The sequence below is a fragment of the Pangasianodon hypophthalmus genome, chromosome 20, assembly GCF_027358585.1.
Source record: "Pangasianodon hypophthalmus isolate fPanHyp1 chromosome 20, fPanHyp1.pri, whole genome shotgun sequence".
NCBI classification, from domain to species: Eukaryota; Metazoa; Chordata; class Actinopteri; order Siluriformes; family Pangasiidae; genus Pangasianodon; species Pangasianodon hypophthalmus.
In genome coordinates this window covers 254,669-279,509 of record NC_069729.1, presented here as the reverse complement: position 1 = coordinate 279,509, position 24,841 = coordinate 254,669, and the positions used below count along the sequence as shown (strand labels likewise).

The 24,841-nt window shown below is 40.8% G+C and overlaps 2 protein-coding genes across 5 annotated transcripts in view; one reads left to right on the top strand and one right to left on the bottom strand.

The window, feature by feature from the left end:
- LOC113525738 (dihydropyridine-sensitive L-type skeletal muscle calcium channel subunit alpha-1) overlaps positions 1 to 24,841 on the bottom strand; it is a 257,951-nt gene that overhangs the window by 161,826 nt on the left and 71,284 nt on the right. The gene's annotated exons all lie outside the window — the stretch shown is intronic.
- Positions 2,642 to 8,144, top strand: LOC113525772 (synaptonemal complex protein 3). Of its 4 annotated transcripts, none has more exons than XM_026912357.3 (9): positions 2,642 to 2,660; positions 3,047 to 3,133; positions 4,481 to 4,544; positions 5,262 to 5,296; positions 6,431 to 6,548; positions 6,713 to 6,812; positions 7,058 to 7,156; positions 7,605 to 7,709; positions 7,831 to 8,144. In XM_026912357.3, the coding sequence occupies exons 2-9, from the start codon at positions 3,088 to 3,090 to the stop codon at positions 7,882 to 7,884; spliced, it is 621 nt and encodes a 206-aa protein (XP_026768158.3). In that variant the 5' UTR covers positions 2,642 to 2,660; positions 3,047 to 3,087; the 3' UTR covers positions 7,885 to 8,144. The 4 variants fall into 4 exon arrangements, with proteins under 4 accessions (XP_026768158.3, XP_026768159.3, XP_026768160.3 ...); XM_026912358.3 differs by lacking the exon at positions 2,642 to 2,660 and adding an exon at positions 2,665 to 2,729; XM_026912359.3 differs by lacking the exon at positions 2,642 to 2,660 and having other exon boundaries at positions 2,669 to 3,133; positions 7,834 to 8,144.

Sequence of the window (24,841 nt, the reverse complement as noted above, 5' to 3'; positions counted from 1 at the left end):
ATGTAGGGTGTAGTGTGTAGGGTGTAGTGTATAGGGTGTAGTGTATAGGGTGTAGGGTGTAGTGTGTAGGGTGTAGTGTATAGTGTATAGGGTGTAGGGTGTAGTGTGTAGGGTGTAGTGTATAGTGTATAGGATGTAGGGTGTAGTGTGTAGGGTGTAGTGTATAGGATGTAGGGTGTAGTGTGTAGGGTGTAGTGTATAGGATGTAGGGTGTAGTGTGTAGGGTGTAGTGTATAGGGTGTAGGGTGTAGTGTGTAGGGTATAGTGTGTAGGGTGTAGTGTATAGGGTGTAGGGTGTAGTGTACAGGGTGTAGTGTATAGTGTATAGGATGTAGTGTGTAGGGTGTAGGGTGTAGTGTATAGGGTGTAGGGTGTAGTGTATAGGATGTAGGGTGTAGTGTATAGGGTGTAGGGTGTAGTGTACAGGGTGTAGTGTATAGTGTATAGGATGTAGTGTGTAGGGTGTAGGGTGTAGTGTATAGGGTGTAGGGTGTAGTGTACAGGGTGTAGTGTATAGTGTATAGGATGTAGTGTGTAGGGTGTAGGGTGTAGTGTGTAGGGTGTAGGGTGTAGTGTATAGGGTGTAGGGTGTAGTGTACTCAGAAGGCACCTGATGTAGGGGACGAACGGGTCGACGTGTCTCAGCACCACGGCTGTGATGTAAGCGAAAACAAATGTAGCTGCTGTCCAAACCACCAGCAACACTGGCAGGAAACACAACCCCTCCTGGAACCACCACATCTCCACCACCCTGCACACACACACACACACACACATACACACACACACACACACACACACGAGGAGGGAAATATAACAGTGAAATGAGTGAGATCTGCTGCATTGTGATTTTCTGAAACAGGTTTTAAATGTGTGTGTGATCCTTTATTGATTAGTACTGTTAAAGAGCAACACCACACACACACACACACACACACACACACACACACACACACACGCCCTCTCTGCAGGTAGCTGAGCTGACTTTTTAAACCAGCACATCAGTCGTATCGTATCGGTGTCGCAGTGACAGCAGTAAACCTCCCAAAGCCACTGCGCACTACAGCGCCGTACGTGTGCACTTTGGGTGTTTTGCGGCTCTCGGTAGCGAGTTCCTGACAGACGAAGAGGCATTTTAACAACCTGTCAATCAAACAAGCCCCGCCTTAAAGTCACAGTGACGTCACAGCTGCATGTGATTTAACTCTTGTAACTCAGACCTCATGGTAAGAGTACAGTACAGTACAGCTCACAGTTTCACATCCTGCTTTTTAAACTTTAAACATTACATTTTAAACAAACTTCACCTTTAATCCGTGTGTGAGACGCCGTCCCCGTGCGCAGAGTCCACAGCCAGGCTCCTGTGTGTGTGTGTGTGTGTGTGTGTGTGTGTGTGTGTGTGTGTCTGTATCTGAGGTCCTGAATGAGAAAACACACACACAGTTTAGTGAAAGCTCCTGGGATGAAGCTGTGTGTGATCACACTCTCACTTCCTGTGTGTGAATATGAGTGATTTACACATAGCTCAGATTTAATTTAACACACATCAGAATCTTTAACACTTCATCACAATTACACAATAACAGAAACTTTCATTTTCTGCTTGAAGTTTAATGAAACACATGATAAATGTACACACATGATGTTTACCTGCTTTTAAATTACTCCTGTCACCTCATGACGCAACTTCCGGTCTGTCTGTTATGTGTCCGTGTCGTTAATCATTCCTGTAGATAATCTCTCTCTCTGATACACACACACACACCGATTAGTTTTATTCCTGCACTTTTACTTTATGTTTACTTTATCCACCTCCTCAAGCCACTTCCTGTTCAGTGTCACGAGACACGCTGACGTCACATCAAATACCCGGATGAAGGAGGCTGCTCCGTAATGTCTCTGTTGCCTATTTTTAATGAATATTTGTTTACTGTTCTAATCTTTTTGTTTTGTGTAATTGTGTTAGTTGTGAGTAAAGTGAACACACTATACTGAAGTTATACTGTTTTATTTTACATTTAAAACGCTGCTGTAGATCTGATAAGACACCAGGAGATGGCGCTGTTTAGTCATTAACATAAAATCGATCAGTAGTTAGGAAGTTTTATATTTATGTCTGAAATAATAGTGTAAAAATATTTTATATATTAATTATTAAATCCCACAATAGTATAACAGTGAATAAAGAATCACACTGGGATTTCACCGGGGGAAATAAGTCATTTTTACACAAACCGAGGGTGTTAATAAACTGTTCGCGCGTGAATAGAAACTGACCTGAAATTGAATCGACTCTTTTTTAACGGAATCATTTAGACCCACTGCTGAAAGACCCATTAAAAAAGATTCATTCCAAAAGATTCGGTTCGCGACCATCACGTCATCAGCGCGCACGTGACCACTCTTCAGCTGCTAACGATGATATAAAATACTGTAATTGTTATAAATTTTGTATTAAGTCACTGAACTAAAGTAAATATCAGATTAAAATATATATATATAAAAAAAAAAAACAAACATCCGCAATAACAAAAAAAAAAAAAAAAATAGTATTAAACACGCGGTCGTTGTTGTTTTTGAATGGCACGAGCGCTAACGGTTTAGTGACGTCACTGAGTGCGCGAGCTGTTAAATGCTAACCGGCTAATGCACCGGCTGAGGTAAAAAAAAAAAAGGCAGTTAGCTTAGCAGTTAGAATCGTGTTGATGTAGTTTCGTATTTTTAAAAACGTTAGTATTTTTTGTTTAAATGTTTGTTCAGGTCATAAAAACTTATTTTTAAGTTTTAGTTAAGTAACTACAGCTAGCTAACGTTCTATTAGCCTGGTTGTTAGCATGCTAATTCTACCAACGTTCCTTTAATTACATTTAACTATACAGATAAGTAGCTAATTCAAATAATGTTGAAAGTCTAATTTTAAGTAAAACAGATGTATGGCTGAGATTAGTTAGTTAAGGTATTAGTAAGTAGTGTTTATTAGTAGTTAAGGTGTATTAGCAGTGGTAAGGTTAGCTAGCTGCTGAGCGCTGTACCGTCTCTCTCACAGGAGCTAAAACTGAAGATTAATTAATTTATTAATGAAGAACAATGTCTCTTAAAGACTGCACTTCATCCAGAGACACCAGTAGCACAGGTATTTATCATAAAGAAGAACGGATACAGATTTTACTACACTGTTAGTGCTGTAAATGTTATTTTACATAAATTAAGATTTATATTTGCTCCACACACACACACCTGAGCAGCAGCACCTGAAGTGTCACCTACATCACACCTGCATCACTCCTGCATCACTACTATCACACCTGCATCACACCTACATCACAACTACATCACACCTGCATCACACCTACATCACACCTACATCACACCTGCACCACTGCATCACACCTGCATCACACCTGCATCACACCTACATCACACCTGCACCATACCTACATCACAACTACATCACACCTGCATCACACCTACATCACACCTGCACCACAACATCACACCTGCATCACACCTGCATCACACCTACATCACACCTGCATCACACCTACATCACAACTACATCACACCTGCATCACACCTACATCACACCTGCACCACAACATCACACCTGCATCACACCTGCATCACACCTGCATCACACCTACATCACACCTGCATCACACCTGCACCACACCTACATCACAACTACATCACACCTACACCACATCACACCTACATCACACCTGCATCACACCTGCACCACACCTACATCACAACTACATCACACCTACATCACACCTGCACCACAACATCACACCTGCATCACACCTGCATCACAGCTGCACCACACCTGCATCACTCCTGCATCACTACTATCACACCTACATCACACCTGCATCACAACTACATCACACCTACATCACACCTGCACCACAACATCACACCTGCATCACACCTACATCACACCTACATCACACCTGCATCACACCTGCACCACAACATCACACCTGCATCACACCTACACCACACCTGCATCACACCTACATCACAACTACATCACACCTGCACCACAACATCACACCTGCACCACAACATCACACCTGCATCACACCTACATCACACCTGCATCACACCTACATCACAACTACATCACACCTACATCACACCTGCATCACACCTGCACCACAACATCACACCTGCACCACAACATCACACCTGCACCACAACATCACACCTGCATCACACCTACATCACACCTGCATCACACCTGCACCACACCTGCATCACTCCTGCATCACTCCTGCATCACTACTATCACACCTACATCACACCTGCATCACACCTACATCACAACTACATCACACCTGCATCACACCTACATCACAACTACACCACACCTGCACCACACCTGCACCACACCTGCATCACACCTGCATCACAACATCACACCTGCATCACATGTATGTTTAATGTGAAGTAAATCTATGAAGCTGTGTTTGTTCAGGTGCGACAGTAAAGAGACAGAAGCGCCGCACGTCCACAGACAGGAGTCTCACTGTCTCACCTGGGTGAGGAAACTATAATAAATAAATTAAAAATATATAATAATAAATAATAATAAAGCTCAGAATGTGAAAATAAACTCTCCTGTAATCATCACCTGCCCACCAGCCACTGAATGTCACACAGTTCGTATGTCGGCTCACAAACTCCCAGCAGTCCAGCAGAGTTTAATTACAAACACTTCATTTAACGGCTACAGAAATTAATCTACAGCAAACTGAAAACAGACGTCATGTGAAAACTATAATCCGTTTCGTGGTTAAACTGCAGGACGCGTTCGTGTAGCTCACAGTTACAGAGCGAATGATTTATAATCGCACGCTCCGGCGTCACCCAGCTGAGGATGAGTTCCTCCTGAGTCTTAATTTTAAAATGGTTTTATTTCTGTAAAGCTGCTTTGTGACGATGTCTATTGTTAAACGCACTAGACAAATGAAACTAAATTAAATTTAATTAATTAATTGTTTATATGTTTAAAAAAAGTGTGATTTAAAAGTTAAAAAAAAATCATAAATCATTAAAAAAACATTTTAAAAATGTAATAAAAAGGTATCACGGTATCCGATATCTCAGAAAAGAGTATTGTGATGTAGTGATGTTGGTATTGCACCGATGTACGGCCGAGCCCTCGCGTCACCGTAAGGTTTTATTTATGGCGTTGGTGTCGTGTCTTGTGTTAGCGTTAACGTTACTGCTAATACTAACGTTGTCTCTGTTTGCAGCGGTGAGGTGAAGACCATGCTGGACTGTTTCAGAGGTGCTGTATTTCTCTACACCACGTTTCCTCTGTAGTGTGTGTTTTTACTGAAGGAGTTTACGGATCGTGATGTTCATGGTGCACGTGTTCATCTGCTTAACCATTTAGCGCAGTACGTTCTTATCCTGATATTCACGAACAATTACTGTTCCTCAGTAGAACTCGGGTTTTCCTGGGACTCATCTGGAGAACAGATTTCTGAGACTCTTTGTAAAGGGACCCCTTTAACTCTAACATACACCACACACCCAAAAGTATGTGCACCCCTGACCATCACACCCGTATGTGCTTCTTCCCCGAACCGTTACAGCAACAGCCGAAGCACACGGTTGTACAGAACGTCTCTGTACGCTGTAGCATCACAGTTTCTCTTCACCGGAGCTAAGAAGCCCAAACCTGCTCCAGCATGACCACCACGACACCGTTATTTATAGTCTGACTGTTTTTGAGGTTTTCATTAAGTACATTCAAATCAAGTGACCGGTCAAATGGGTTAATAACTAGAAGAACACAATAATAAATATATAAAGTTTTATAATCTGAACTCCTGGGAGTCTCCTCAGACCACACCTTGAGAACCGCTGCCCAAGAAGACATCCTGCTGCTCTCTGAATTGGACAAGCGTTACCTCAGGAGCACAAACACTCCCTAAATCTTCTCCCTACTTAGGAAGCCTCCTCCTGAAGGTTCTCCATAACTGCACTGCTAATAATGTCTGATCGATCAGTACACAAGAGACAGAACATATTAGCCCATAGCATCACCATGACTGACTTATTTTATTTAGAATATATATTTTATTTTATTTATTCATTCATCTCTGAATGTCTGTGTTATTTTAATAAAGTCATAACGTTCTGAAACACTAACGTTATATTCCACGGGATCTGCATTTCATGGCTTCGTTTTTACATGCCAGAACTCTTCTGTCCCATCCTGAGGTGGGGGAAAGATCAGACGAAACAGATATTGAAGTGACTGAGGAACGTGCAGATTTCTTTCTAAATGTCCTGATAATATTGGAAATTGAGATTCAGATTGTGATTGTGATTGAGTATAAAATCTCTGGACGTGTCTGTCGGGTGTGACTTCATACACTGGCTCATTAGATTCTCTTTGTGTTCCTTCCTCCAGTGGACATAAACAAGTCGTTTATGGCTAAGAGGAAGTGTTTGGAGTCGTTCACCAGCTCGTCTCTGAAAACCAGCCAGCAGACGATCGAGGCCCTGTGGAGGTCTCATCAGAGAGAGCGGTAACACACCGTTAATTATATCAGTTATCATAATCACGATTTGATTAATATTGATTAATAACTGTAATGTGTTTGAAGATTTCTGTGCAAGCGTAGATTAAATCTGTCTGTCTCTCTGTCAGACGAGCAGCTTAATGACATTTCTTCTGTGTTGCGTATTCCAGAGCTCAGGTGTGTGAGGATTACAGTGCTGAGTTCTCGTCCGTGTTCCAGCAGTGGCAGAGCGACATGCAGAGGAGCAAAGACCAGGACAGGAAACTCACGGTACTGATGATCATCTCTGACCAACTGTAGAACTGGAACCTGCAGAGAAACGAGAAATACTGTACTCACACATCATCACTCAGTAAAATACAGAACTGTTAGAGTACTAATGTAACTCTCTCACACACACACACACACACACACATTAAACAACGTGATGAGATTTTTACTGCTTTTAGTATTATTTTAGTATTATGTAGTGATTGACACTGTAGTGGTGTTTAATGGTGTTTATTTGATGTCAGTCTCTGTTCCAGCGTCAGCAGATGATGTTTCAGCAGATGAGAGCTTCACAAACTGAGAGACTGAAGATGCTCAAGGAGACTGTAGATCTCTACATCAAGGTAAACACACACACACACACACACATGCGCACACACACACACACACACACATACACACACACACACACACAGAGCTTTTGTTCAAAAAGATGCGCATTAATAAAGTCACGCATGCAGAACTTCTGCACAGATGATAATTGTAAAAGTAATCAGGTTCACACTGCAGTTCTTCAGTCCACCTCGTGTGTGTGTGTGTGTGTGTGTGTGAGAGATACTAAAAAAACCCTTTTATTAAAAATAAATCTTGTTAAATAGATGTTTCTTGAGATCTTTAGCTAACAGTTTCTTCCAACATTTTCCAATATCTAGAAAAGTTTGTGATAAATTTTCCTGTTGTGTCTGTACTGTAGTGTGTGTGTGTGTGTGTGTGTGTGTGTGTGTTCTGAATGAAACTGGGTGATGTTTTATTAACATTTGGAATGATTTTATTTGTTGCTTTGTCCTGCAGAGCACACAGGATCTTCAGGATGCTCACGAGGAGCAGACCATTGTGGCCATGAGTGAATTACGTCAGGAGATGGCGCTGCTGCAGAAGAAACTCCTGATAAACACAGTGAGTGTGATAAACCGTCAGGTCTGATAGTCTGAGTGCGCGAACACGAGCGGTGTGTAGTCCACTCTGCTGCTCTCAGCCAATCAGAACGCACGTAACCGAGCGCCGTGTTTCCCCACAGCAGCAGGAGGAGATGGCGTCGGTCAGGAACGCTCTGCAGTCCATGCTCATGTAGGTACTGACGCAGACCTTTACAGACCAAGACGAGTTCTAACGAGGCCGTGTGTGTGTGTGTGTGTGTGTGTGTGTGTGTGTGTGTGTGTGTGAGATCCTTCACTCAGTCTGACTGAGGTTCAGGGCTACAAACGTCCTCTTTCATTCTTCTCAAATCTTCACTCAGGTTCACTTTGCCGTCTGAAAATAATTATAGTATAAAATAAATAAATCCACATAACGTTACTGAGAGACTCTGAATAAACTCTGTGTGTGAGATTACAGTGTGTGTGTGTGATTACAGTGTGTGAGATTACAGTGTGTGTGTGTGATTACAGTGTGTGTGTGTGATTACAGTGTGTGTGTGTGAGATTACAGTGTGTGTGTGTGAGATTACAGTGTGTGTGTGAGATTACAGTGTGTGTGAGATTACAGTGTGTGAGATTACAGTGTGTGTGATTACAGTGTGTGTGTGATTACAGTGTGTGAGATTACAGTGTGTGTGTGAGATTACAGTGTGTGTGTGAGATTACAGTGTGTGTGTGATTACAGTGTGTGTGAGATTACAGTGTGTGTGATTACAGTGTGTGTGTGAGATTACAGTGTGTGTGTGATTACAGTGTGAGATTACAGTGTGTGTGTGTGATTACAGTGTGTGTGAGATTAGTGTGTGTGATTACAGTGTGTGTGAGATTACAGTGTGTGAGATTAGTGTGTGATTACAGTGTGTGAGATTACAGTGTGTGTGTGATTACAGTGTGTGTGTGATTACAGTGTGTGTGTGATTACAGTGTGTGTGTGTGATTACAGTGTGAGATTACAGTGTGTGTGTCAGATTACAGTGTGTGTCAGATTACAGTGTGTGTGAGATTACAGTGTGAGATTACAGTGTGTGTGATTACAGTGTGTGTGTGTGATTACAGTGTGTGTGAGATTAGTGTGTGTGAGATTACAGTGTGTGTGTGATTACAGTGTGTGTGTGATTACAGTGTGTGTGAGATTACAGTGTGTGTGTGATTACAGTGTGTGTGTGAGATTACAGTGTGTGAGATTACAGCGTGTGTGTGATTACAGTGTGTGAGATTACAGTGTGTGTGTGATTACAGTGTGTGAGATTACAGTGTGTGTGAGATTACAGTGTGTGAGATTAGTGTGTGAGATTACAGTGTGTGTGAGATTACAGTGTGTGTGAGATTACAGTGTGTGTGATTACAGTGTGTGTGTGATTACAGTGTGAGATTACAGTGTGAGATTACAGCGTGTGTGTGATTACAGTGTGTGAGATTAGTGTGTGTGTGATTAGTGTGTGAGATTACAGTGTGTGTGAGATTACAGTGTGTGTGAGATTACAGTGTGTGTGATTACAGTGTGTGTGTGTGATTACAGTGTGTGTGAGATTACAGTGTGTGTGAGATTACAGTGTGTGTGTGATTACAGTGTGTGAGATTACAGCGTGTGTGTGATTACAGTGTGTGTGTGATTACAGTGTGTGTGAGATTAGTGTGTGTGAGATTAGTGTGTGTGTGATTAGTGTGTGAGATTACAGTGTGTGTGTGAGATTACAGTGTGTGTGAGATTACAGTGTGTGAGATTAGTGTGTGTGTGATTACAGTGTGTGAGATTACAGTGTGTGAGATTAGTGTGTGTGTGATTACAGTGTGTGTGTGATTACAGTGTGTGTGTGAGATTACAGTGTGTGTGAGATTACAGTGTGTGTGATTATCGTGTGTGTGATTACAGTGTGTGAGATTACAGTGTGTGAGATTACAGTGTGTGTGAGATTAGTGTGTGTGAGATTAGTGTGTGTGTGATTAGTGTGTGTGTGATTAGTGTGTGAGATTACAGTGTGTGAGATTACAGTGTGTGTGAGATTACAGTGTGTGAGATTACAGTGTGTGTGTGATTACAGTGTGTGAGATTACAGTGTGTGTGTGATTAGTGTGTGAGATTACACTGTGTGTGAGATTACAGTGTGTGTGATTACAGTGTGTGAGATTACAGTGTGTGAGATTACAGTGTGTGTGAGATTAGTGTGTGTGAGATTAGTGTGTGTGTGATTACAGTGTGTGAGATTAGTGTGTGAGATTACAGTGTGTGTGTGAGATTACAGTGTGTGTGAGATTACAGTGTGTGTGATTACAGTGTGTGTGATTATCGTGTGTGAGATTACAGTGTGTGTGATTATCGTGTGTGAGATTACAGTGTGTGTGATTATCGTGTGTGAGATTACAGTGTGTGTGATTATCGTGTGTGAGATTACAGTGTGTGAGATTACAGTGTGTGAGATTACAGTGTGTGTGTGATTAGTGTGTGTGTGATTAGTGTGTGTGTGATTAGTGTGTGTGTGATTACAGTGTGAGATTACAGTGTGTGTGAGATTAGTGTGTGTGTGTGATTACAGTGTGAGATTACAGTGTGTGAGATTACAGTGTGTGAGATTACAGTGTGTGTAATTACAGTGTGTGTGAGATTACAGTGTGTGTGATTATTATTGTGTGTGATTACAGTGTGTGAGATTACAGTGTGTGAGATTACAGTGTGTGTGATTACAGTGTGTGTGAGATTACAGTGTGTGTGATTACAGTGTGTGTGTGATTACAGTGTGTGTGAGATTAGTGTGTGTGATTACAGTGTGTGTGAGATTACAGTGTGTGTGTGATTACAGTGTGAGATTACAGTGTGTGTGAGATTACAGTGTGTGTGATTACAGTGTGTTTGTGTGATTACAGTGTGTGTGAGATTAGTGTGTGTGATTACAGTGTGTGTGAGATTACAGTGTGTGTGTGATTAGTGTGTGAGATTACAGTGTGTGTGTGAGATTACAGTGTGTGAGATTACAGTGTGTGAGATTACAGTGTGTGTGAGATTAGTGTGTGTGAGATTAGTGTGTGTGTGATTACAGTGTGAGATTACAGTGTGTGTGAGATTAGTGTGTGTGTGTGATTACAGTGTGAGATTACAGTGTGAGATTACAGTGTGTGTGAGATTACAGTGTGTGAGATTACAGTGTGTGTGATTACAGTGTGTGTAATTACAGTGTGTGTGAGATTACAGTGTGTGTGATTATTATTGTGTGTGATTACAGTGTGTGAGATTACAGTGTGTGTGATTACAGTGTGTGTGAGATTACAGTGTGTGTGAGATTACAGTGTGTGTGTGATTACAGTGTGAGATTACAGTGTGTGTGTGAGATTACAGTGTGTGTGATTACAGTGTGTGTGTGTGATTACAGTGTGTGTGTGATTAGTGTGTGAGATTACAGTGTGAGATTACAGTGTGTGTGTGAGATTACAGTGTGTGTGATTACAGTGTGTGTGTGTGATTACAGTGTGTGTGTGATTAGTGTGTGAGATTACAGTGTGTGTGTGAGATTACAGTGTGTGTGAGATTACAGTGTGTGTGATTATCGTGTGTGTGATTACAGTGTGTGAGATTACAGTGTGTGAGATTACAGTGTGTGTGAGATTAGTGTGTGTGAGATTAGTGTGTGTGTGATTACAGTGTGTGTGTGTGATTACAGTGTGTGTGATTAGTGTGTGTGATTAGTGTGTGAGATTACAGTGTGTGTGTGAGATTACAGTGTGTGTGATTATCGTGTGTGAGATTACAGTGTGTGTGATTATCGTGTGTGAGATTACAATGTGTGAGATTACAGTGTGTGAGATTACAGTGTGTGTGTGATTAGTGTGTGTGTGATTAGTGTGTGTGTGATTACAGTGTGAGATTACAGTGTGTGTGAGATTAGTGTGTGTGTGTGATTACAGTGTGAGATTACAGTGTGAGATTACAGTGTGTGTGAGATTACAGTGTGTGTGATTACAGTGTGTGTGTGATTACAGTGTGTGTAATTACAGTGTGTGTGTGATTACAGTGTGTGTGATTACAGTGTGTGTAATTACAGTGTGTGTGAGATTAGTGTGTGTGATTATTATTGTGTGAGATTACAGTGTGTGAGATTACAGTGTGTGTGATTACAGTGTGTGTGATTACAGTGTGTGTGTGATTAGTGTGTGAGATTACAGTGTGTGTGTGAGATTACAGTGTGTGTGTGATTAGTGTGTGTGTGATTAGTGTGTGTGTGATTACAGTGTGAGATTACAGTGTGTGTGAGATTAGTGTGTGTGTGTGATTACAGTGTGAGATTACAGTGTGAGATTACAGTGTGTGTGAGATTACAGTGTGTGTGATTACAGTGTGTGTGATTACAGTGTGTGTGTGATTACAGTGTGTGTGTGATTACAGTGTGTGTAATTACAGTGTGTGTGTGATTACAGTGTGTGTGATTACAGTGTGTGTAATTACAGTGTGTGTGAGATTACAGTGTGTGTGATTATTATTGTGTGAGATTACAGTGTGTGAGATTACAGTGTGTGATTACAGTGTGTGTGATTACAGTGTGTGTGTGATTAGTGTGTGAGATTACAGTGTGTGTGTGAGATTACAGTGTGTGTAAGATTACAGTGTGTGTGTGATTACAGTGTGAGATTACAGTGTGTGAGATTACAGTGTGTGTGTGATTACAGTGTGTGAGATTACAGTGTGTGTGAGATTAGTGTGTGTGTGATTACAGTGTGAGATTACAGTGTGTGTGAGATTACAGTGTGTGTGATTACAGTGTGTGTAATTACAGTGTGTGTGTGATTACAGTGTGTGTGTGATTACAGTGTGTGTAATTACAGTGTGTGTGTGATTACAGTGTGTGAGATTACAGTGTGTGTGAGATTAGTGTGTGTGTGTGATTACAGTGTGAGATTACAGTGTGTGTGAGATTACAGTGTGTGTGATTACAGTGTGTGTAATTACAGTGTGTGTGTGATTACAGTGTGTGTGTGATTACAGTGTGTGTAATTACAGTGTGTGTGTGATTACAGTGTGTGTGATTACAGTGTGTGTGAGATTACAGTGTGTGAGATTACAGTGTGTGAGATTACAGTGTGTGTGATTACAGTGTGTGTGAGATTACAGTGTGTGTGATTACAGTGTGTGTGTGATTACAGTGTGAGATTACAGTGTGTGTGTGAGATTACAGTGTGTGTGAGATTAGTGTGTGTGTGATTACAGTGTGAGATTACAGTGTGTGTGATTACAGTGTGTGTGTGAGATTACAGTGTGTGAGATTACAGTGTGTGTGATTATCGTGTGTGAGATTACAGTGTGTGAGATTACAGTGTGTGAGATTACAGTGTGTGTGAGATTAGTGTGTGTGAGATTACAGTGTGTGTGATTACAGTGTGTGAGATTACAGTGTGTGTGAGATTACAGTGTGTGTGAGATTACAGTGTGTGTGTGATTACAGTGTGTGTGTGATTAGTGTGTGTGTGATTACAGTGTGAGATTACAGTGTGTGTGAGATTAGTGTGTGAGATTAGTGTGTGTGTGTGTGATTACAGTGTGTGTGAGATTACAGTGTGTGTGATTACAGTGTGTGTGAGATTACAGTGTGTGTGAGATTACAGTGTGTGATTACAGTGTGTGAGATTAGTGTGTGTGTGTGATTACAGTGTGTGTGAGATTACAGTGTGTGTGAGATTACAGTGTGTGTGATTACAGTGTGTGTGAGATTACAGTGTGTGTGATTACAGTGTGTGTGAGATTAGTGTGTGTGTGTGTGATTACAGTGTGAGATTACAGTGTGTGTGAGATTAGTGTGTGAGATTATAGTGTGTGTGAGATTATAGTGTGTGTGATTACAGTGTGTGAGATTAGTGTGTGTGAGATTAGTGTGTGTGATTACAGTGTGTGTGAGATTACAGTGTGAGATTACAGTGTGTGTGAGATTACAGTGTGTGTGAGATTACAGTGTGTGTGATTATCGTGTGTGAGATTACAGTGTGTGTGAGATTACAGTGTGTGTGAGATTACAGTGTGTGAGATTAGTGTGTGTGTGATTACAGTGTGTGTGTGAGATTACAGTGTGTGTGAGATTACAGTGTGTGTGATTATCGTGTGTGTGATTACAGTGTGTGAGATTACAGTGTGTGAGATTAGTGTGTGAGATTACAGTGTGTGTGATTACAGTGTGTGTGAGATTACAGTGTGTGTGAGATTACAGTGTGTGAGATTACAGTGTGTGAGATTACAGTGTGTGTGAGATTACAGTGTGTGAGATTACAGTGTGTGTGATTACAGTGTGTGAGATTACAGTGTGTGTGAGATTACAGTGTGTTAGATTACAGTGTGTGAGATTACAGTGTGTGTGTGAGATTACAGTGTGTGTGAGATTACAGTGTGTGAGATTAGTGTGTGTGTGATTACAGTGTGTGAGATTACAGTGTGTGTGAGATTACAGTGTGTGTGAGATTACAGTGTGTGTGATTATCGTGTGTGTGATTACAGTGTGTGAGATTACAGTGTGTGAGATTAGTGTGTGAGATTACAGTGTGTGTGATTACAGTGTGTGTGTGATTACAGTGTGTGTGAGATTACAGTGTGTGTGAGATTACAGTGTGTGAGATTACAGTGTGTGAGATTACAGTGTGTGTGAGATTACAGTGTGTTAGATTACAGTGTGTGAGATTACAGTGTGTGTGTGAGATTACAGTGTGTGTGAGATTACAGTGTGTGTGTGAGATTACAGTGTGTGTGTCATTACAGTGTGTGTGTGAGATTACAGTGTGTGTGATTAGTGTGTGTGATTACAGTGTGTGTGATTACAGTGTGTGTGATTACAGTGTGTGTGAGATTACAGTGTGTGTGAGATTACAGTGTGTGAGATTACAGTGTGTGTGAGATTACAGTGTGTGTGTGAGATTACAGTGTGTGTGATTACAGTGTGTGAGATTACAGTGTGTGTGTCATTACAGTGTGTGTGAGATTAGTGTGTGTGTGAGATTACAGTGTGTGTGAGATTACAGTGTGTGAGATTACAGTGTGTGTGTGATTACAGTGTGTGAGATTACAGTGTGTTAGATTACAGTGTGTGTGTGAGATTACAGTGTGTGTGTGAGATTACAGTGTGTGTGTGATTACAGTGTGTGAGATTACAGTGTGTGTGATTACAGTGTGTGTGTGAGATTACAGTGTGTGTGTCATTACAGTGTGTGTGTGAGATTACAGTGTGTGTGATTAGTGTGTGAGATTACAGTGTGTGTGATTACAGTGTGTGTGATTAGTGTGTGTGAGATTACAGTGTGTGAGATTACAGTGTGTGTGATTACAGTGTGTGTGTGAGATTACAGTGTGTGTGTGATTACAGTGTGTGAGATTACAGTGTGTGAGATTACAGTGTGTGATTACAGTGTGTGTGATTACAGTGTGTGTGTGAGATTACAGTGTGTGAGATTACAGTGTGTGTGTGATTAGTGTGTGTGTGATTAGTGTGTGTGTGATTACAATGTGTGTGTGATTACAATGTGTGAGATTACAGTGTGTGTGTGATTACAGTGTGTGTGATTACAGTGTGTGAGATTACAGTGTGTGTGTCATTACAGTGTGTGTGTGAGATTACAGTGTGTGAGATTACAGTGTGTGTGTGATTACAGTGTGTGTGTGTGAGATTACAGTGTGTGAGATTACAGTGTGTGTGAGATTACAGTGTGTGAGATTACAGTGTGTGTGAGATTACAGTGTGTGTGAGATTACAGTGTGTGAGATTACAGTGTGTGTGAGATTACAGTGTGTGTGAGATTAGTGTGTGAGATTACAGTGTGTGTGTGATTACAGTGTGTGTGAGATTACAGTGTGTGAGATTACAGTGTGTGAGATTAGTGTGTGTGAGATTAGTGTGTGAGATTACAGTGTGTGAGATTACAGTGTGTGTGATTAGTGTGTGTGATTACAGTGTGTGTGAGATTAGTGTGTGTGAGATTACAGTGTGTGTGTTAGATTACAGTGTGAGATTACAGTGTGTGAGATTACAGTGTGTGTGTGTGATTATCGTGTGTGAGATTACAGAGTGTGTGTGATTACAGTGTGTGAGATTACAGTGTGTGTGTGATTACAGTGTGTGAGATTACAGTGTGTGTGTGATTACAGTGTGTGATTACAGTGTGTGAGATTACAGTGTGTGTGAGATTACAGTGTGTGAGATTAGTGTGTGTGTGATTACAGTGTGTGTGATTACAGTGTGTGTGTGAGATTACAGTGTGTGTGAGATTACAGTGTGTGTGATTATCGTGTGTGTGATTACAGTGTGTGAGATTACAGTGTGTGAGATTACAGTGTGTGAGATTACAGTGTGTGTGATTACAGTGTGTGAGATTACAGTGTGTGTGAGATTACAGTGTGTTAGATTACAGTGTGTGAGATTACAGTGTGTGTGAGATTACAGTGTGTGTGAGATTACAGTGTGTGTGTGAGATTACAGTGTGTGTGATTACAGTGTGTGTGAGATTACAGTGTGTGTGTGAGATTACAGTGTGTGAGATTACAGTGTGTGTGTGTGATTATCGTGTGTGAGATTACAGAGTGTGTGTGATTACAGTGTGTGAGATTACAGTGTGTGTGAGATTACAGTGTGTGAGATTACAGTGTGTGTGTGATTACAGTGTGTGTGATTACAGTGTGTGTGAGATTACAGTGTGTGAGATTACAGTGTGTGTGATTACAGTGTGTGTGAGATTACAGTGTGTGTGATTACAGTGTGTGTGAGATTACAGTGTGTGTGATTACAGTGTGTGTGATTACAGTGTGTGAGATTACAGTGTGTGTGATTACAGTGTGTGAGATTACAGTGTGTGTGAGATTACAGTGTGTTAGATTACAGTGTGTGAGATTACAGTGTGTGTGTCATTACAGTGTGTGTGTGAGATTACAGTGTGTGTGATTACAGTGTGTGTGAGATTAGTGTGTGTGTGATTACAATGTGTGAGATTACAGTGTGTGTGTGATTACAGTGTGTGAGATTACAGTGTGTGTGATTACAGTGTGTGTGTGAGATTACAGTGTGTGAGATTAGTGTGTGTGTGATTAGTGTGTGTGTGATTACAATGTGTGAGATTACAGTGTGTGTGTGATTACAGTGTGTGTGATTACAGTGTGTGAGATTACAGTGTGTGTGTCATTACAGTGTGTGTGTGAGATTACAGTGTGTGAGATTACAGTGTGTGTGTGATTACAGTGTGTGTGTGTGAGATTACAATGTGTGAGATTACAGTGTGTGAGATTACAGTGTGTGTGAGATTACAGTGTGTGTGAGATTACAGTGTGTGAGATTACAGTGTGTGAGATTACAGTGTGTGTGAGATTACAGTGTGTGAGATTAGTGTGTGAGATTACAGTGTGTGTGTGATTACAGTGTGTGAGATTACAGTGTGTGTGTGATTACAGTGTGTGTGTGATTACAGTGTGTGTGATTACAGTGTGTGAGATTACAGTGTGTGTGTGAGATTACAGTGTGTGTCAGATTACAGTGTGTGTGTGATTACAGTGTGAGATTACAGTGTGTGTGTGTGATTACAGTGTGTGTGAGATTAGTGTGTGTGATTACAGTGTGTGTGAGATTACAGTGTGTGAGATTAGTGTGTGTGATTACAGTGTGTGAGATTACAGTGTGTGTGTGATTACAGTGTGTGTGTGTGAGATTACAATGTGTGAGATTACAGTGTGTGAGATTACAGTGTGTGTGAGATTACAGTGTGTGTGAGATTACAGTGTGTGAGATTACAGTGTGTGTGTGATTACAGTGTGTGTGATTACAGTGTGTGTGAGATTACAGTGTGTGAGATTACAGTGTGTGTGATTACAGTGTGTGTGAGATTACAGTGTGTGTGATTACAGTGTGTGTGAGATTACAGTGTGTGTGATTACAGTGTGTGAGATTACAGTGTGTGTGATTACAGTGTGTGAGATTACAGTGTGTGTGAGATTACAGTGTGTTAGATTACAGTGTGTGAGATTACAGTGTGTGTGTCATTACAGTGTGTGTGTGAGATTACAGTGTGTGTGATTACAGTGTGTGTGAGATTACAGTGTGTGAGATTACAGTGTGTGTGAGATTACAGTGTGTGAGATTACAGTGTGTGTGTGATTACAATGTGTGAGATTACAGTGTGTGTGTGATTACAGTGTGTGAGATTACAGTGTGTGTGATTACAGTGTGTGTGTGAGATTACAGTGTGTGAGATTAGTGTGTGTGTGATTAGTGTGTGTGTGATTACAATGTGTGAGATTACAGTGTGTGTGTGATTACAGTGTGTGTGATTACAGTGTGTGAGATTACAGTGTGTGTGTCATTACAGTGTGTGTGTGAGATTACAGTGTGTGAGATTACAGTGTGTGTGTGATTACAGTGTGTGTGTGTGAGATTACAATGTGTGAGATTACAGTGTGTGAGATTACAGTGTGTGTGAGATTACAGTGTGTGTGAGATTACAGTGTGTGTGAGATTACAGTGTGTGAGATTACAGTGTGTGTGAGATTACAGTGTGTGAGATTAGTGTGTGAGATTACAGTGTGTGTGTGATTACAGTGTGTGAGATTACAGTGTGTGTGTGATTACAGTGTGTGTGTGATTACAGTGTGTGTGATTACAGTGTGTGAGATTACAGTGTGTGTGTGAGATTACAGTGTGTGTCAGATTACAGTGTGTGTGTGATTACAGTGTGAGATTACAGTGTGTGTGTGTGATTACAGTGTGTGTGAGATTAGTGTGTGTGATTACAGTGTGTGTGAGATTACAGTGTGTGAGATTAGTGTGTGTGATTACAGTGTGTGAGATTACAGTGTGTGTGTGATTACAGTGTGTGTGTGATTACAGTGTGTGTGTGTGATTACAGTGTGAGATTACAGTGTGTGTGTCAGATTACAGTGTGTGTCAGATTACAGTGTGTGTGTGATTACAGTGTGAGATTACAGTGTGTGTGTCAGATTACAGTGTGTGTGATTACAGTGTGTGTGAGATTAGTGTGTGTGAGATTACAGTGTGTGTGTGTGATTACAGTGTGTGTGTGATTACAGTGTGTGTGAGATTACAGTGTGTGTGTGATTACAGTGTGTGTGTGAGATTACAGTGTGTGAGATTACAGCGTGTGTGTGATTACAGTGTGTGAGATTACAGTGTGTGTGTGATTACAGTGTGTGTGTGTCATTACAGTGTGTGTGAGATTAGTGTGTGTGAGATTACAGTGTGTGTGTGATTACAGTGTGTGTGTGATTACAGTGTGTGTGAGATTACAGTGTGTGTGTGATTACAGTGTGTGTGAGATTACAGTGTGTGAGATTACAGTGTGTGAGATTAGTGTGTGAGATTACAGTGTGTGTGAGATTACAGTGTGTGTGATTACAGTGTGTGTGTGATTACAGTGTGAGATTACAGTGTGAGATTACAGCGTGTGTGTGATTACAGTGTGTGAGATTACAGCGTGTGTGTGATTACAGTGTGTGTGATTAGTGTGTGAGATTACAGTGTGTGTGAGATTACAGTGTGTGTGAGATTACAGTGTGTGTGATTACAGTGTGTGTGTGTGATTACAGTGTGTGTGAGATTACAGTGTGTGTGAGATTACAGTGTGTGTGTGATTACAGTGTGTGAGATTACAGCGTGTGTGTGATTACAGTGTGTGTGTGATTACAGTGTGTGTGAGATTAGTGTGTGTGAGATTAGTGTGTGTGTGATTAGTGTGTGAGATTACAGTGTGTGTGTGAGATTACAGTGTGTGTGAGATTACAGTGTGTGAGATTAGTGTGTGTGTGATTACAGTGTGTGAGATTACAGTGTGTGAGATTAGTGTGTGTGAGATTAGTGTGTGTGTGATTAGTGTGTGTGTGATTAGTGTGTGTGAGATTACAGTGTGTGAGATTACAGTGTGTGAGATTACAGTGTGTGAGATTACAGTGTGTGTGAGATTACAGTGTGTGAGATTACAGTGTGTGTGTGATTACAGTGTGTGAGATTACAGTGTGTGTGTGATTAGTGTGTGAGATTACAGTGTGTGTGAGATTACAGTGTGTGTGATTACAGTGTGTGAGATTACAGTGTGTGTGAGATTAGTGTGTGTGAGATTAGTGTGTGTGAGATTAGTGTGTGTGTGATTACAGTGTGTGAGATTAGTGTGTGAGATTACAGTGTGTGTGTGAGATTACAGTGTGTGTGAGATTACAGTGTGTGTGATTACAGTGTGTGTGATTATCGTGTGTGAGATTACAGTGTGTGTGATTATCGTGTGTGAGATTACAGTGTGTGTGATTATCGTGTGTGAGATTACAGTGTGTGAGATTACAGTGTGTGAGATTACAGTGTGTGTGTGATTAGTGTGTGTGTGATTAGTGTGTGTGTGATTAGTGTGTGTGTGATTACAGTGTGAGATTACAGTGTGTGTGAGATTAGTGTGTGTGTGTGATTACAGTGTGAGATTACAGTGTGTGAGATTACAGTGTGTGAGATTACAGTGTGTGTAATTACAGTGTGTGTGAGATTACAGTGTGTGTGATCATTATTGTGTGTGATTACAGTGTGTGAGATTACAGTGTGTGAGATTACAGTGTGTGTGATTACAGTGTGTGTGAGATTACAGTGTGTGTGAGATTACAGTGTGTGTGTGATTACAGTGTGTGTGTGATTACAGTGTGTGTGAGATTAGTGTGTGTGATTACAGTGTGTGTGAGATTACAGTGTGTGTGTGATTACAGTGTGAGATTACAGTGTGTGTGAGATTACAGTGTGTGTGATTACAGTGTGTTTGTGTGATTACAGTGTGTGTGAGATTAGTGTGTGTGATTACAGTGTGTGTGAGATTACAGTGTGTGAGATTAGTGTGTGTGTGATTAGTGTGTGAGATTACAGTGTGTGTGTGAGATTACAGTGTGTGAGATTACAGTGTGTGAGATTACAGTGTGTGTGAGATTAGTGTGTGTGAGATTAGTGTGTGTGTGATTACAGTGTGAGATTACAGTGTGTGTGAGATTAGTGTGTGTGTGTGATTACAGTGTGAGATTACAGTGTGAGATTACAGTGTGTGTGAGATTACAGTGTGTGAGATTACAGTGTGTGTGATTACAGTGTGTGTGAGATTACAGTGTGTGTGATTATTATTGTGTGTGATTACAGTGTGTGAGATTACAGTGTGTGTGATTACAGTGTGTGTGAGATTACAGTGTGTGTGAGATTACAGTGTGTGTGTGATTACAGTGTGTGAGATTACAGTGTGTGTGTGAGATTACAGTGTGTGTGATTACAGTGTGTGTGTGTGATTACAGTGTGTGTGTGTGATTACAGTGTGTGTGTGATTAGTGTGTGAGATTACAGTGTGAGATTACAGTGTGTGTGAGATTACAGTGTGTGTGATTACAGTGTGTGTGTGTGATTACAGTGTGTGTGTGATTAGTGTGTGAGATTACAGTGTGTGTGTGAGATTACAGTGTGTGTGAGATTACAGTGTGTGTGATTATCGTGTGTGTGATTACAGTGTGTGAGATTACAGTGTGTGAGATTACAGTGTGTGTGAGATTAGTGTGTGTGAGATTAGTGTGTGTGTGATTACAGTGTGTGTGTGTGATTACAGTGTGTGTGTGATTAGTGTGTGAGATTACAGTGTGTGTGTGAGATTACAGTGTGTGTGAGATTACAGTGTGTGTGATTATCGTGTGTGAGATTACAGTGTGTGTGATTATCGTGTGTGAGATTACAATGTGTGAGATTACAGTGTGTGAGATTACAGTGTGTGTGTGATTAGTGTGTGTGTGATTAGTGTGTGTGTGATTACAGTGTGAGATTACAGTGTGTGTGAGATTAGTGTGTGTGTGTGATTACAGTGTGAGATTACAGTGTGAGATTACAGTGTGTGTGAGATTACAGTGTGTGTGATTACAGTGTGTGTGTGATTACAGTGTGTGTAATTACAGTGTGTGTGTGATTACAGTGTGTGTGAGATTACAGTGTGTGTGATTATTATTGTGTGAGATTACAGTGTGCGAGATTACAGTGTGTGTGATTACAGTGTGTGTGATTACAGTGTGTGTGTGATTAGTGTGTGAGATTACAGTGTGTGTGTGAGATTACAGTGTGTGTGTGATTAGTGTGTGTGTGATTAGTGTGTGTGTGATTACAGTGTGAGATTACAGTGTGTGTGAGATTAGTGTGTGTGTGAGATTACAGTGTGAGATTACAGTGTGTGTGAGATTACAGTGTGTGTGATTACAGTGTGTGTGATTACAGTGTGTGTGTGATTACAGTGTGTGTGTGATTACAGTGTGTGTAATTACAGTGTGTGTGTGATTACAGTGTGTGTGATTACAGTGTGTGTAATTACAGTGTGTGTGAGATTACAGTGTGTGTGATTATTATTGTGTGAGATTACAGTGTGTGAGATTACAGTGTGTGTGTGAGATTACAGTGTGTGATTACAGTGTGTGTGATTACAGTGTGTGTGTGATTAGTGTGTGAGATTACAGTGTGTGTGTGAGATTACAGTGTGTGTAAGATTACAGTGTGTGTGTGATTACAGTGTGAGATTACAGTGTGTGAGATTACAGTGTGTGTGTGATTACAGTGTGTGAGATTACAGTGTGTGTGAGATTAGTGTGTGTGTGATTACAGTGTGAGATTACAGTGTGTGTGAGATTAGTGTGTGTGTGTGATTACAGTGTGAGATTACAGTGTGTGTGAGATTACAGTGTGTGTGATTACAGTGTGTGTAATTACAGTGTGTGTGTGATTACAGTGTGTGTGTGATTACAGTGTGTGTAATTACAGTGTGTGTGTGATTACAGTGTGTGTGATTACAGTGTGTGTAATTACAGTGTGTGTGAGATTACAGTGTGTGAGATTACAGTGTGTGAGATTACAGTGTGTGTGAGATTACAGTGTGTGTGATTACAGTGTGTGTGTGATTACAGTGTGAGATTACAGTGTGTGTGTGAGATTACAGTGTGTGTGAGATTACAGTGTGTGTGTGATTACAGTGTGAGATTACAGTGTGTGTGATTACAGTGTGTGTGTGAGATTACAGTGTGTGAGATTACAGTGTGTGTGATTATCGTGTGTGAGATTACAGTGTGTGAGATTACAGTGTGTGAGATTACAGTGTGTGTGAGATTAGTGTGTGTGAGATTACAGTGTGTGTGATTACAGTGTGTGAGATTACAGTGTGTGAGATTACAGTGTGTGTGAGATTACAGTGTGTGTGTGATTACAGTGTGTGTGTGATTAGTGTGTGTGTGATTACAGTGTGAGATTACAGTGTGTGTGAGATTACAGTGTGTGTGATTACAGTGTGTGTGAGATTACAGTGTGTGTGAGATTACAGTGTGTGATTACAGTGTGTGAGATTAGTGTGTGTGTGTGATTACAGTGTGTGTGAGATTACAGTGTGTGTGAGATTACAGTGTGTGTGATTACAGTGTGTGTGAGATTACAGTGTGTGTGATTACAGTGTGTGTGAGATTAGTGTGTGTGTGTGTGATTACAGTGTGAGATTACAGTGTGTGTGAGATTAGTGTGTGAGATTATAGTGTGTGTGAGATTATAGTGTGTGTGAGATTACAGTGTGTGTGATTAGTGTGTGTGAGATTAGTGTGTGTGATTACAGTGTGTGTGAGATTACAGTGTGAGATTACAGTGTGTGTGAGATTACAGTGTGTGTGAGATTACAGTGTGTGTGATTATCGTGTGTGAGATTACAGTGTGTGTGAGATTACAGTGTGTGTGAGATTACAGTGTGTGAGATTAGTGTGTGTGTGATTACAGTGTGTGTGTGAGATTACAGTGTGTGTGAGATTACAGTGTGTGTGATTATCGTGTGTGTGATTACAGTGTGTGAGATTACAGTGTGTGAGATTAGTGTGTGAGATTACAGTGTGTGTGATTACAGTGTGTGTGAGATTACAGTGTGTGTGAGATTACAGTGTGTGAGATTACAGTGTGTGTGAGATTACAGTGTGTGTGATTATCGTGTGTGAGATTACAGTGTGTGTGAGATTACAGTGTGTGAGATTAGTGTGTGTGTGATTACAGTGTGTGTGTGAGATTACAGTGTGTGTGAGATTACAGTGTGTGTGATTATCGTGTGTGTGATTACAGTGTGTGAGATTACAGTGTGTGAGATTAGTGTGTGAGATTACAGTGTGTGTGATTACAGTGTGTGTGAGATTACAGTGTGTGTGAGATTACAGTGTGTGAGATTACAGTGTGTGTGATTACAGTGTGTGTGATTACAGTGTGTGAGATTACAGTGTGTGTGAGATTACAGTGTGTTAGATTACAGTGTGTGAGATTACAGTGTGTGTGTGAGATTACAGTGTGTGTGAGATTACAGTGTGTGTGTGAGATTACAGTGTGTGTGTCATTACAGTGTGTGTGTGAGATTACAGTGTGTGTGATTAGTGTGTGAGATTACAGTGTGTGTGTGATTACAGTGTGTGTGATTACAGTGTGTGTGAGATTACAGTGTGTGTGAGATTACAGTGTGTGAGATTACAGTGTGTGTGAGATTACAGTGTGTGTGTGAGATTACAGTGTGTGTGATTACAGTGTGTGAGATTACAGTGTGTGTGTCATTACAGTGTGTGTGAGATTAGTGTGTGTGTGAGATTACAGTGTGTGTGTGAGATTACAGTGTGTGTGAGATTACAGTGTGTGAGATTACAGTGTGTGTGTGATTACAGTGTGTGAGATTACAGTGTGTTAGATTACAGTGTGTGTGTTAGATTACAGTGTGTGTGTGAGATTACAGTGTGTGAGATTACAGTGTGTGTGTGATTACAGTGTGTGAGATTACAGTGTGTGTGATTACAGTGTGTGTGTGAGATTACAGTGTGTGAGATTACAGTGTGTGTGTCATTACAGTGTGTGTGTGAGATTACAGTGTGTGTGATTAGTGTGTGAGATTACAGTGTGTGTGATTACAGTGTGTGTGATTAGTGTGTGTGAGATTACAGTGTGTGAGATTACAGTGTGTGTGATTACAGTGTGTGTGTGAGATTACAGTGTGTGAGATTACAGTGTGTGTGTGATTACAGTGTGTGAGATTACAGTGTGTGATTACAGTGTGTGTGATTACAGTGTGTGTGATTATAGTGTGTGTGAGATTACAGTGTGTGTGTGA